The 13,185-nt window shown below is 45.6% G+C and overlaps 1 protein-coding gene across 1 annotated transcript; it reads right to left on the bottom strand.

The window, feature by feature from the left end:
- Positions 1-3,189: 3,189 nt before the first annotated feature.
- LOC130939973 (uncharacterized) lies at positions 3,190-5,004 on the bottom strand. Its single transcript, XM_057868033.1, has 2 exons — positions 3,976-5,004; positions 3,190-3,870 (listed from the first exon to the last, which is right to left on the bottom strand). Exons 1-2 carry the CDS (start codon positions 5,002-5,004, stop codon positions 3,190-3,192), a joined length of 1,710 nt encoding a protein of 569 aa, XP_057724016.1.
- Positions 5,005-13,185: the final 8,181 nt, after the last annotated feature.

The following is a 13,185-nucleotide window of genomic DNA, read 5'->3' as shown; positions in this document are numbered from 1 at the left end:
GTCCTGCAGCCGCGTGTGAGCCGTACAGGACGCGTGTCCGGGTCGGTTGGAGGGCACGTGACCGGGTCGGGTAGAGATCGGGTCGGACCGACCCTTGCGGTTTTTGGGCCAGGCCGTAACAGTGCCCCCACGCGCCAATGGTAGTCGTAGGAGCTACCAATGGCGTGTCATCTCGCATTTCGTCTGGTCGGCTGCTCGCGGGAGGGATGTGCCTCCAACGCGCGTCTCTTGGTTGCTCAAAGCAACCGTTTTCATCGCTTCGTTTCCTGCGCCGAGCATTAAGTGCTCATAATGGGGTGAAAAACCCCGTTTGAAAAGACCATTCTACCCCCAGGTGTTTCGCGCTTTGGAGGTAGTTTTTAAACGATCGGTTTTAACATTTCTACACTTTTCTCACACTCCCTATTCTTCCTTTCTTCCTCCTTGCTACAAGATTCCAAGGCGTTGCTGTGGTGCCTCCGTTCGTGTTCCTTACACTTTTCCAGACTCGCAATCATCCTCTTTTCCATCAACTTAGGTAATTTTCGAATCATTCCTCTTTTTAGGCATTATTTTCGGTATGCTTGTTGCTGGGTTCTTTTGATGTTACTGCGTAGCCTTAGTTGCGAGTAGACGTGTTAGGGGGGAAAGTACCATTCTAGGGTAGGCTTTTTCTCGTTCCTTTAGCCTTTTAGTCTTGTTTGCCTTTTGTCGGGAAGTCGTGGGGGGTGGTGTTTGTTTTCGGCCTGAGCGACCGATCTCTTAGACTAACTGGATGGTACCCCCATGTAGGTATGGCCCGCACGGTCTCCCGAGCATCCGTTAACCCTGCAGCTTACGACCAGTATGCTTGGGTCGTCTCAGATGTGAGGGATTCTCCCAACCAAATGAGCGAAGAGGAGCTCACCGAGTTCCGACAAGCCGGGTATCTGTGTGGCGGGACTGACGAGGAGGCCAATTATGACGCCTTCGTCCCGGCTGCTCACGAGCGGTTGTATGAAATCAACTTCCAACCCCGCCAGGTCGCCGACTGGATTTGGTTCTACAAGGCCATGTTCACTCAAGTCGGAGTTCGCATTCCGTTCTCAGCCTTTCAAATGGCGCTCTTAAACCGAATTTCTGTGTCACCGTCGCAGTTGCATCCGAACAGTTGGGCTTCGATCCGCTGTTTCGAGATGGTTTGTGAATATCTCGACCTGCCGGTGTCCGTAGATGTCTTCCTCTTTTTCTTCACCCTCACAAACCCTACCAAGCAGGGGAAACATAGGAAAGGGTTCATGTCCTTCCGGGCTGCTCAGGGTCGGAAGATTTTCGGCTTGTTCGAAGATTCTTACCATGGGTTTAAGGACAAGTATTTTAAAGTCCGTCCGGCCAAAGGTCGTCACCCCTTTTGGTTGTCTCTGGAGGGGGTACGGCTCATCCCGACTTATTGGAGCTTCGGGGCAGGAGCCAATAGTTTTATTAAGGTAGTTTACAAAAATATGTCGGCAGAAGATCAGCAGATTGCCGAGGTGCTAAACGCGGTTTTTGGGAAGAACCCAGTAAATCCCCACCTCCTCATGGGTGATCGGGATTCCGGTCGTAATTATATTTGTGAGAAACTCTTTACTTTACGCTTTATCTTTTTCCTTTCTTGTTGACATTATGTGACGACTAACCGACCTTACTTGTTTTCCCACAGTGGATATGTCGGCGTCCGTGACGGGTCTTCCCGACTTGTTTCAAACTTTCCTTGGTGGTGGCGACGATGAGGAGAGTGACGAGCAACCCGCCTCCAAGGGACCTGATGCTCCGGAGGACAAAGACGCTCCCAAGCAGAAGGCCGCAACTGATGGGATTGGCACCTCGACTCAAGGTGCCACGATCGAGAGTGGTAAGGCCGTCCATGCCTCCCCTGTCCACGAGGTGGTAGGAACTGATGGTTCTGTTCTTGGCTCGGATGCCGAGGTGGAAGAGGTCCCCAACCCGAGGAAAAGGAAGAAGGCTTCCACGGCGTCGTCCAGCCCCGAGGGAGCCCTTACTGTTATGGAGAGAAATTTTGATGCAAGCAACTTCATAGATTCCCAGCTGCTTCCCGGTACTGAGGAGTACTTCCACGAGTCTTCCCTTGCCGCGCAGGCGAGGTGGATGTATCGCACCCTTTTGCGCGGTGCCGTGATAGCCCGGAAGGCTGAGTTTGAGCTGACCGGGATGGAGTCTCTCCGCCGTAAGTTGGAATCTGCTGGGAAAGCAAATAATGAACTAAAAAGTGAAGTTGAAACTCTCCGGAAGCAATTGACTCAATCTTCGGAAAAATTGGATGCTGCCGAGAAGAAAGCCACCGATGCCGAGCAGAAAGCTACCGCCGCCGAACAGAAGGCAACAGCTGCTGAGAAGAAACAGAAAGAGTCGGACGCGACGGTTGAACGTCTAGTCAAGCGTGAGATGGCTCTGGAGAAACAGGTCGGCGAAGCGCAGAAGCGTACGGCCGAAGTCGAGAAAGAGAAGCAGGCCGCGGAGGCCGAGCTGGCAACGTGAAAGGCGAAGTATAAAGATGTCGTTAAGCAGGGCAAGGCTGCGATCTTGGGTACTGAGGAAGCCCTCAAAGCTCAAATTAAAGTTGTTGCTCCTGAGTTCGACACGTCGGCGATTGGTGTCCGCAAGGTTATTCTTGATGGCAAGGTCGTCGACGTCCCCAAGAAGTGAATTTTTTGTTTACAGCCTTTCGTGCAGCCGCTTTGTTATGACTTGTAAACTATCTTAGTCTTGGCCGTTTTTGGCTTGCGAATAATTTAGCCGTTTTATTTTGGCTTGTGATTAATGACCATTTTAGCCGTTTGCCCATGTTGTCGTGATAAGCTTTTTATTTGTCTGAGTGCGTTATCATTTCTAACCGTATTGGTTTATACTTCGTCGTTTACTCGCTTGCTCGTGTTATCGTTCCTATTAACCGTTTTTGGTTTGAAGTTGTTTAGACTGGCGGCCCGTGGCCTTTCGTGTAGTTGTTTGTTAAGACGTTGACTGACGACTTCCCGGGGTGATCAGTCCCGGGTCGCACGTCGTTGTCAGTCACGATGGGACGGTTTATCTGAAAAACTTAGATAGAACATGGTGGAGAATTTGCACAAGTATATCTTATTCGGTATCCACATAAAAGACTTGAAAGTTACTATGAAGTTCAAATGGCAAATTAACTACTTAGCTAGATTAGCCGGCAGGTCGCTGCGTCCTCTACGAGTAGAATCTTCTAAGGTTGTCCGCGTTCCATGTTCTCGGGACCTCCTTGCCATCGAGCCTTTCTAACTTAAAGGCCCCTTTTCCCATCACTTTCTTGATTCTATATGGGCCCTCCCAGTTGGCCGCTAGCTTGCCTTCTCCTGGGGTCGGCAGGCCGATATCATTTCGCCTCAGGACAAGGTCGTTTGGTCCGAATTCCCTCTTGAGCACTTTGGTGTTGTAACGGAGCGCCACTCTTTGTTTTAGCGCCATTTCTGTCAAGTGGGCCATTTCTCGGGCTTCTTCTATCAGGTCCTTTTCTACAGTTTCCTCTACTCCTTTCAAGAGCAATCGCGGGCTTGGTTCGCCGATTTCCACGGGTATTACTGCATCCACCCCGTACGTCAGTCGGAATGGGGTTTCCTTGGTGGAGGATTGCTCGGTTGTTCGGTAAGACCAGAGGACCGATGCCAGCTCGTCGGCCCAAGCGCCCTTTTTGTTGTCCAACCTCTTCTTTAGCCCTGAAAGGATAACCTTGTTGGCGGACTCCACTTGTCCGTTCGTCCGAGGGTGTTCTACCGAAGAGAACCTTTGCCTTATACCTAGGCCGTTGAGAAATTCTGTGAACTTTTTGTCAGCAAATTGTGTGCCGTTGTCCGAGATGACGACCTCTGGTATCCCGAACCGTGTTATCACCTGCCTCCACATGAATTTTCTGCAATTGGCTGAGGATATGCTAGCCAATGGTTCGGCTTCTATCCATTTAGTATAGTAATCAATTGCCACTATGAGATATTTGACCTGCCTAGGGCCGACAGGGAAAGGCCCCAAGAGGTCGATTCCCCACTGAGCGAATGGCCGGGAAGTCGTCAGCAAGCTCAACTCGTTTGCCGGTGCCTTGGCAAAGTTGGCATTCTGTTGGCACTTTATGCACTTTTTGACAAACTCTTTGGAATCCGCCATCATCGACGGCCAGTAGTACCCAGCTCGGATCAACTTCCTTGCTAGGGCTTTTCCTCCGATGTGGTGCCCACAGCAGCCCTCGTGGACTTCCCTAAGGACGTAGTCCGTTTGGTCGGGGTGTAGGCACTTCAGTAGGGGCTGGCTGAGCCCTTTTCTGAATAGCTGTCCTTGGATGACGGCGTATTTGGCCGCTTCCCTCCTTAATTTCACCGCATCCTTTTCGTCACCAGGGACTTGGCCGTGTTCTAAGTAGTTGGTGATGGGGTCTAGCCATGAAGAACTTAGGGTTGTTATGTGTAGTGCAATTGCAGGTTCCCTTGTCATGCCTTGGATGAGAGACCGGTTTCCCTCCCCTGGCTTAGTGCTGGCTAATTTTGATAGGAGGTCTGCTCGTGCGTTCCTTTCTCTGGGTACATGCTGGACCGTGACCTCGTCAAACTTTTGGCTCAAGCTTTTGACCTTTTCCAAGTACTTCTGCAACAAGGGGTCCTTGGCTTGATAGCTGCCGTTTACCTGGGAAGTGATGACTTGGGAATCGCTGCATACTTCCAGCCTTTTTGCACCGACCTCTGTTGCTAGGGTCAAGCCTCCTATGAGGGCTTCGTATTCTGCTTGGTTGTTCGAGATGGGAAACTCGAATCTGACCGACTGCTCGTATACGACCCCGCTTGGACTTTCTAGGATGATCCCGGCTCCTCCGAAGGTCTGGTTGGAGGCTCCGTCCACATGGAGCTTCCACCGTGTACCCATGTCTTCGCCTGGGTCTCTTGTTACTTCAACCAAAAAATCTGCCATGGCCTGTGCCTTGATGGCTTGTCGGGGCTCGTACCGTATGTCATATTGAGAGAGCTCGATGGACCAAGTCATCATTCTTCCCGCCAGGTCGGGTTTTTAGAGAACTTGTCGGATCCCTTGGTCCGTTCTGACGACCACCTGGTGACTCTGGAAATACTGTTTTAACCTTCTCGAGGAAGTTAGGAGTGCTAAGGCTAGCTTTTCCAACTTGCTATATCTTAACTCTGCTCCTTGTAGGGCCCTGCTTATGAAGTAGACTGGTTGCTGGGTTCTCCCGTCCTCCCGCACTAGTACTGCGGCCAGGGCTTCGCTTGTTATAGAGAGGTACAGGTACAGTGGTTCCCCGTCCCTTGGCTTCCCGAGAACGGGAGGTGCCGCTAGGATTTCCTTGAAGTGTTGAAAGGCTTCTTCGCACGCGGGTGTCCATTCAAACGCCATCCCTTTCTTCATGAGGTTGAAGAATGGTAGGGCCTTTGTCGCCGAGGCCCCGAGAAACCGGGAAAGTGATGTTAATCGCCCTGCCAACCTCTGGACGTCCTTGACACAGCCCGGGCTCTTCATCTGAAGTATTGCCTGGCATTTCTCCGGGTTGGCTTCTACCCCTCTCTGAGTTATCATGAATCCCAGGAACTTGCCGGCTTCCATGGCGAAGGCGCACTTGAGGGGGTTCAGCCTCATACCGTGTTGACGGAGGGACGCAAACACACTTGCCAGGTCGTTTAGGAGGTCGTCAGCTCGTGTTGTTTTTGCCAGGATGTCGTCCACGTAAACTTCGACCGTTTTCCCTATGAGGTCGTGGAATATCCTGTTCATCAGCCTTTGATATGTCGCCCCTGCATTTTTCAAGCCAAACGGCATTACCTTGTAGCAAAAAGTTCCTCCTGGCGTTATGAACGCCGTTTTGTCTTCGTCTGGTCGGTGCATCGGTATCTGATTGTAACCGGAGTAGGCGTCCATGAAACTCAGATATCGGTACCCTGCCGCGGCGTCGACGAGTACATCTATGTTGGGGAGGGGGAAGCAATCTTTGGGGCATGCTTTGTTAAGGTCAGAGTAGTCCACGCACATTCTCCATCTGCCATTGTGTTTTTTCACCAATACCACATTTGAGAGCCACGTTGAGTAGTCCACTTCTCGTATGAAGCCTGCTTCTAGGAGGCCGGCCGTTTGCTTGGCTACCTCCTCTGCTCTTTCCGCCGACATCTTTCTCCTTCGTTGAGCCACTGGGCGTGCTTCCGGCTTGACGGCTAGGTGATGGGAGATGATTTGTGGATCTATGCCCGGCATGTCGGCTGGCGTCCATGCGAACAGGTCTTTGTTGGCCCTTATCATTTCAATCAAAGGCTCCTTCAACTCATGTGGGAGGTTCTTGTTGACGAATGTGAACTTTTCCCCTTCGTTACCGATGCTAAATTTCTCCAGGTCCCCTTCTGGTTCCGGCCTCGGCTTGTCCTCTACTCTGGCATCGAGGTCGGCTAGGAATACGCCGGATGCTTCCTTGGACTTCTTTCTGAGGGAAAGGCTGGCGTTGTCACAAGCGACCGCCGTCTCGAGGTCTCCTCTTATGGTCCCTATGGATCCATCATCGGTGACAAACTTCATAACTAGTAGCTTGGTGTTGATTATGGCCTCAAAATCATTGATTGTTTTTCTTCCCAAGATGATGTTGTAGGCTGTGGAGTCTCGGAGGATTACGAACTCGGCCATCGCCGACCTCCGGCCCTGCGCCTGTCCCACCGAGATTGGTAGGGAAATGACTCCGTCTGGTTTGATGAAGTGGTCGCCTAACCCGATGACCCCGTGCTGGTGTGTCGTCAGGTCGGCATCCTTCAGCCCTAGTGCATCGAACACGTTGCGGAACATGATGTTTGAATCAGCTCCTGTGTTGACAAGGATCCGTTTGACGAGGCCGGTTCCCACTCTGGCCGTTATGACCATGGGAGGGTTTTCTGGGGCGTCGCTGAACCATTGGTCTTCTGGGCCAAAAGAAATGGACGGAGGTTTCTTGGTACTCTGCAAGGGTGGAGACGAGATCGCCAAAACCTTGGCGTCCTTTTTGTGTGCCGACCGGGATTTTGGTGCGGCGTTCTTTGCCGTTACCACGTTTATCACGGTGAGGCCATGGTCCCCGCCTTCGGGTTCCTGCCGTCGCCTGGTCGAGCGCGCCTTGGCTTCCTCATCTTGATCGCGATAACGCCTTCTCGGCTCCCTGATGAGATGGGAGAACGCGGCTAGCTTTCCTTTCCTTATCGCCTGTTCTAGTGCATCCTTCAGGTCGAAACAGTCCTGTGTTTGATGGCCATACCCCTTGTGGTAATCACAGTAAAGGTTCTTGTTTCCTCCTGTTCGGTCCTTAAGTGCTCGGGGCTTCGGGAGGATTCCCTTCTCCGCTATCTGTTGGTAGACCTCCACGATGGGGAGAGTGAGTGGGGTGTAATTGTTGAATTTCCCGACCCTGGGGAATGGTCGAGGTGCCCTGTTTGACGCCTCTTCCCTAGCTTTTTCCTTTGCTCTCTCTCCGTCGACGGGCTGCCGTGCTTGGCTGTAACCGGACTGCCGTTTGTTGGCAGCCACGACTCGGCTGACTTCCTCGTCGTTTATATACTCCTTGGCCACTGTTTGGATTTCATGCATCGTCCAAACTGGTTTCGTGGTGAGGTGTTTCCGGAAGTTCTCGTTGAGGAGGCCGTTCGTTAGGCAAAGACTGGCCACCGAGTCGGTTAAGCCGTCAATTTCCAAGCATTCGTCGTTGAACCGATCCAAGTACTTCCTCGTCGGTTCTCCTTGTCTCTGGGTTATCCCCAGAAGGTTGATGGGGTGCTTAGCCTTCGCTATTCGCGTTGTGAATTGAGCCAGGAAAGCGCGGCTGATGTCTGAGAAATTGTAGATAGAACCTTGGGGGAGGCCGTTAAACCATTTGATCGCTGGTCCTGCTAAGGTCACCGGGAAGGCGCGGCATCTCACTTCGTCGCCTACCCCCTCTAGATTCATCCTGGCCTCGAAGGCCGTCAGGTGTTCTAGAGGGTCTTGAGTTCCGTCGTACCTCATGTCCGTTGGCTTGTCGAAGTGTTTCGGCAGCCGGACCTCGAGGATAGATCGGTGGAACGGGGTGGCGCCCATTATCACAGGTTGTCGTGTTCTCCCGTCTTCGCGACCTCTTGTCGCTCGATGGGTCGGTCTGCCTCGGGAGTAGATGATCGTGTCATTTCGTCTCCTCATTATGGGTGACTCCTCCCGCGAACTCTCTGCTTCCGTCCGCGGGCGGCTTCGGAAAGAGTCTTCCTCCTCGCTTCCGGGAGACGGGGTATAGCTCGGATCGGTAGAGCGTCCGTCCCGCTCCCGGTCGGCAAGCTGCCGCTCCAGGTTCTGGACTCGGTGGCGCAGCTCTTGCATTATTATGGCGCTATCGCCGCCTGTTCCTCCGAATGGTCGTGTCCCCGCGCGTCGATGGGGGGACCTTCGCCGCCCCCCTTGCGAGGCGACGGAGGCTGCCCCCTCCGCTCCGGCAGCCCGGCCTTGGTCGCCGAGACCCAGTACAGCTTCCATTTAGAAAGTCCCCACAGACGGCGCCAATGTTCGGTAATCGGGTTCCGGACAGGTCGGGTATGCAAGTGAAGGGGCGAGGATACCTTAGCTCGGGTCGCACTGGTAGCGGGCTAGGCGAGCTGACGAGCACTTGTGCTGGTGAATGGACGACGAGGGGGGGTGCCACCTGCAAAGACACTCCGACGCCTAAGTCAGAAATCGTACAAGCAGGGGGAGTGATGTGGAAAGTGACGTACCTCGGGGGAAGAGCCAATCTTCCCCTTATATACATGTCAGTAGTGGGCCCCGAGACGAGGACAGGCCCATATTTCCAAGGACGTCGTCCTGCAGCCACGTGTGAGCCGTACAGGACGCGTGTCCAGGTCGGTTGGAGGGCACGTGACCGGGTCGGGTAGAGATCGGGTCGGACCGACCCGTGCGGTTTTTGGGCCAGGCCGTAACAGTTTCACTCCCATGGAATCCAAACTGATACCGACATCTAATGAATGTGGAGGTATTGTCAATTCTTAACAATTATGTTGGTAAAATTATTTTATGCTATAATCTTTGTTTTCTTTCCGAAGGATAAAATTAAATTTATTTTTTGATGCTCAAAGTTAGAGGTTTTCCTTATAGATGGTGAAATGCTTGCTGGAGATGAATGCTTTATTAGAGGATCCAAGTGAGTTAAAACTGAAAATCTAATAAATTTATAGGAAAAAACTTATTAATAGAGTAGATAATATTAACTTTAAGGAAATTTCCTATAAATATTTTATGTGTTATAGTTTTATTTTACACTCACTGTATGTAACCCATAAAAAGTTATTGTAAGTTTGTGACAACAATGATGATTATGTTGTAGATAGACCAGCTAAATATTATATTTCACCTTTATAATTGATATTTATGTTTCTCAGGTCACTATCCATATTGAGGAATCACATCATCAGATTCTCAAAAGATATGCTGGAGCTTTTGTGTGACCAAGTGTATGTCATAAATGTTCTAGGTATTTACTTTTCTACTAACTTGGAGATAATTAATTTTTTTCATGAAAGTTTTATTGACAATATTGCCTAAGGAATCAAAACAGATTTTCAATGGAGGATTTGATAATTGAATCATCAATTCAAAACAATTTCAAATATTCTGACTTAAAGAGTTTAATCATTGCTAGGTTATATATCATACAATTTTATTATTGGGGCCTACTCGTACTGGGGACCGAAGGCAGGATACATCATTTACCATATGGTGTGATAATGTGCTTAAATATCATATGCTTCATATCAAATATTAGAAGAATTCATTACAAAAAGAGCTTAGTCAAATCGGCTCTATTGAAGACTTAGTCATTGATAGAGCCAAATTGGGTTTTGATTATATGAAATCAACCTCTTCTAGTAGGTTAAGCTTGATGTTGTTGTAGTTGTGCATTTATTAATATTTATGAAAATTTTTCTTCTTTGACAATTTTGTTATTTATTTTTTTTGGACAGAATAATGCTGACTTGTTGTTTGGAGTATTACAATTGTCTGTGGGATTTGTGGTACGTTAGCTGGAGGCTTGATTCTTGATAAAATGACTTCAACAATCTCTAATGCCTTCAAGGTAGGCTTAGTTAATTTTCATTTATTGTTCATCACGGAGGGATGTTGTTAAAGCTATTGTTGTTACAGGTATTGCAACATGCTTCTGAGTTGAGAAGCTTTTATCTTGGATGGAATGACACTTTTATTTTATTTTATTTTTCAATTTTATAAGATAATTTTGGTCCTTATGCCAAGATATACCCTTGTTAGTTAATCTCACTCTTCGTAAAAGTTCCAATTTATTTGGTTGAATTATGATTTTGCATAGACTTGGCATAGTTTCTCAAATACAGAGGATGGTCAATAATTCTCACATGGATGTGAAGGTCTTTTATTCTTCATTCCAAACTAAATTCATTTTACACTTTTGTTAAGTATTATGTTAATTTTCTTCTATTGTTGCAGCTTCGTGCGAGACATGCACTTGGGCAGATTATTACTTTTGGTGATAGCTAAATCTAATCAAATCCTTGAATACAATCCCTCTGGCACAGGCAAAGATGGGAGATTTTAATAGAAATTGTTTCCTTCTGTATTCACATTCTATGTATGTTGCATCCTGCATTTAAAATCAGCTTTTAATATGGTATGCTAATTTTTTTTCGGCAGATGATGTTCAATATGGCACTCTGTTTATTGATTGTGGGTGTCTCGAAAAGATGAGAGTTTTCTATTATGTTATATATCTGATTGCTTCTTTAATGTTTTCCTTTCCACATGTATCAAGTTGAATTAGAAGATCAATTTAGATTTATAGGCTTAGTATTGTAAGAGATGAGTAGTAAATGTGCCATGTACCATGAATTTAGATTGTGGATTGTAAGCCATCAATGTACATTTAGATTGTGAATCATAAATTTAATGTATTTATGAATTTTGTCTCTTTTAATTTTTATATTTCGATATAAATATTGTGAATATTTATGAATTTTGTCTCTTTTAATTTCTATATTTTGATATAGATATTGTGAATAATTAGTAAAAATCTATAATTAGAAAATTAGTAATAGTGACCAATTTAGCGACCAATTTTAGATTTTCTAGTCAGACATCAGCGACTGATTTTATTAGCAACCGATTTAACAACCGAGAAGTTAGTCTCTATTTAGCAACAAAAATGGTGGTCGCCATTTAGTGACCGATTTTATTAGCGACCAACTTAGCGACCAATATCGTTTGGTACTAGTTTGGAAGCATTGGTTGAAAATCGGTTGCTAAATCGGTCGCTATTCTGGTAATTTCTTGTAGTGGTGTGCTTTGCAATGACCATCAACAAGAGTTAGAGTCAATCATTATCGTATGTAGGGCTTTATTTGCCAAAATCAATGTTCACCTATGGACAACTTTACGTTGCTTTGTCAAGAGTTAAGAGTCACAGTGGTCTAAAGGTTTTAATTCTGGATGAAGACGGCAATCTAAAGTCATCAACAACAAATGTCGTGTTCAAAGAAGTTTTTAATAATATTTAGGTAAGAAAAATATTATTTTTATTTTAATAACACGTTATGATTTATACTTTTGTACAAATATTTACTGTAGATATTAGTAATTTATCTATAACTCTTCTTTCAAATTTGAGATGAAATGTGTAACAGGAAGCACAACATTATATGCCAATTACTTTTCTAATGAGGTTAGTAAAGTACTAGGTTGTCGATAATTTTTCACTAGCCTTTTGATATAAACCTTAGTGCAAAATTGATGTGCTACTATTACAGTTATATATGTTTTTATTTTTCTAGGTGGAAACTCCAAAAAATTAATAAATAATTAGTCAATAAATTAATTATTATTCAAAGAAATTAGAAAATTAAATTTTATAGTTTAGGAAAGTAGAAATATTAAAAAAATACTAATTTTGACACTAATTTTAAAGATTTTGACCTAAAACCGAGCCAACAAGCTGAACCGATTGAACCAGATCCAAACCGGCCCAAGGCCCAACCTACATAAGCTTCCAACCGAAGCTTTCTCCCTCATTTTTCACTTCAATACGCTGAAACAAGAGAGGAGAAAGAGCATAACAAAACCCTTGATGTCTCCAAAATTTAATCATCCGTAACTTTCAATTCAGAGCTCCGATTGACGAGCCGTCAGCAACCACGTGTTTGTCTTGAAATTCTCTACAAAATTCACAGATCAATTTGGTAAGAATATAGCAATTTCTTACTCAGATACTCTTCCCTAATTTTAAAATTTAAGGTTTTAATTTTAAGAGATTATGTGGTTTTGATATTCTATGGTCGAATTAGCTCGTGGATAGTGTTAGCCTTTGTCCATTTCATCCATGTCTAAGATAAGGAACTGTTGAACCCATGTGAATTATTAAATTAGTGAATCCTATGATAATTATAGTGATATTGTGTGAAATTAGATTACATTCTTGTTGATTTGGAGTTCAATTAGGCGGTATCGAATGAAATCTGGGTGATTAAACTTGAGGAATTGACATTTGGAAGCTTGGAGCTTGTGAAAGGAGGGGTTTTCCAGGAGTTCCGAGCTTAGGAAGGAATCGGCCAATGTATGGTTTTAGTTTTTTGTAGATAATATATAATGTTTTGTGAAAACATAGGCTAGGTGACCATAGGATAGGTTGAAAATGTGGGAATATATTAATGCTAGTAACCTTGATAGAATTTAGAATTATATTATGAATTAGTTGATGAATGATGATTTTGTTGATTTGGTTGTAGGAATTGTGTTAATTAATGTTGTTCATGGGGGTTGATGAATGATTATTGATGAATGTGAGTATTGATGATGAAAGATTGAAGATTGGTTAAGTTATATATATATATATATATATGTGTGTGTGTGTGTGTGTTTGTTTGTTGAATAATGAATGAATTGAGAGCTGGAAATAATTTGAAAATGGTTTGAAAGGTGGTTTGGTTGGAATCCGAGAAGGATGGCAAAGTCCAAATTTTAAAGGAGATGCTGTCGAAATTTTTATAAAAATTGGAGATTTAGTTTGAAGTATTATTTAGACAAGTATGGATAAAAGAATTATATTATTTGACTTTGATTTATAAAGAAAAGGAATGCACTATATTTTGGAACTTGATTTATTAAAAAAAGTATTATGTTGGAGTTTCAATTTATCAAGAAAAATATTATGTTTTGAGTTTTACT

The sequence above is a fragment of the Arachis stenosperma genome, chromosome 7, assembly GCF_014773155.1.
Source record: "Arachis stenosperma cultivar V10309 chromosome 7, arast.V10309.gnm1.PFL2, whole genome shotgun sequence".
NCBI lineage: Eukaryota > Viridiplantae > Streptophyta > Magnoliopsida > Fabales > Fabaceae > Arachis > Arachis stenosperma.
The sequence above is the reverse complement of the archived record's forward strand: the minus strand, read 5'-3'. Positions and strand labels throughout refer to the sequence as shown.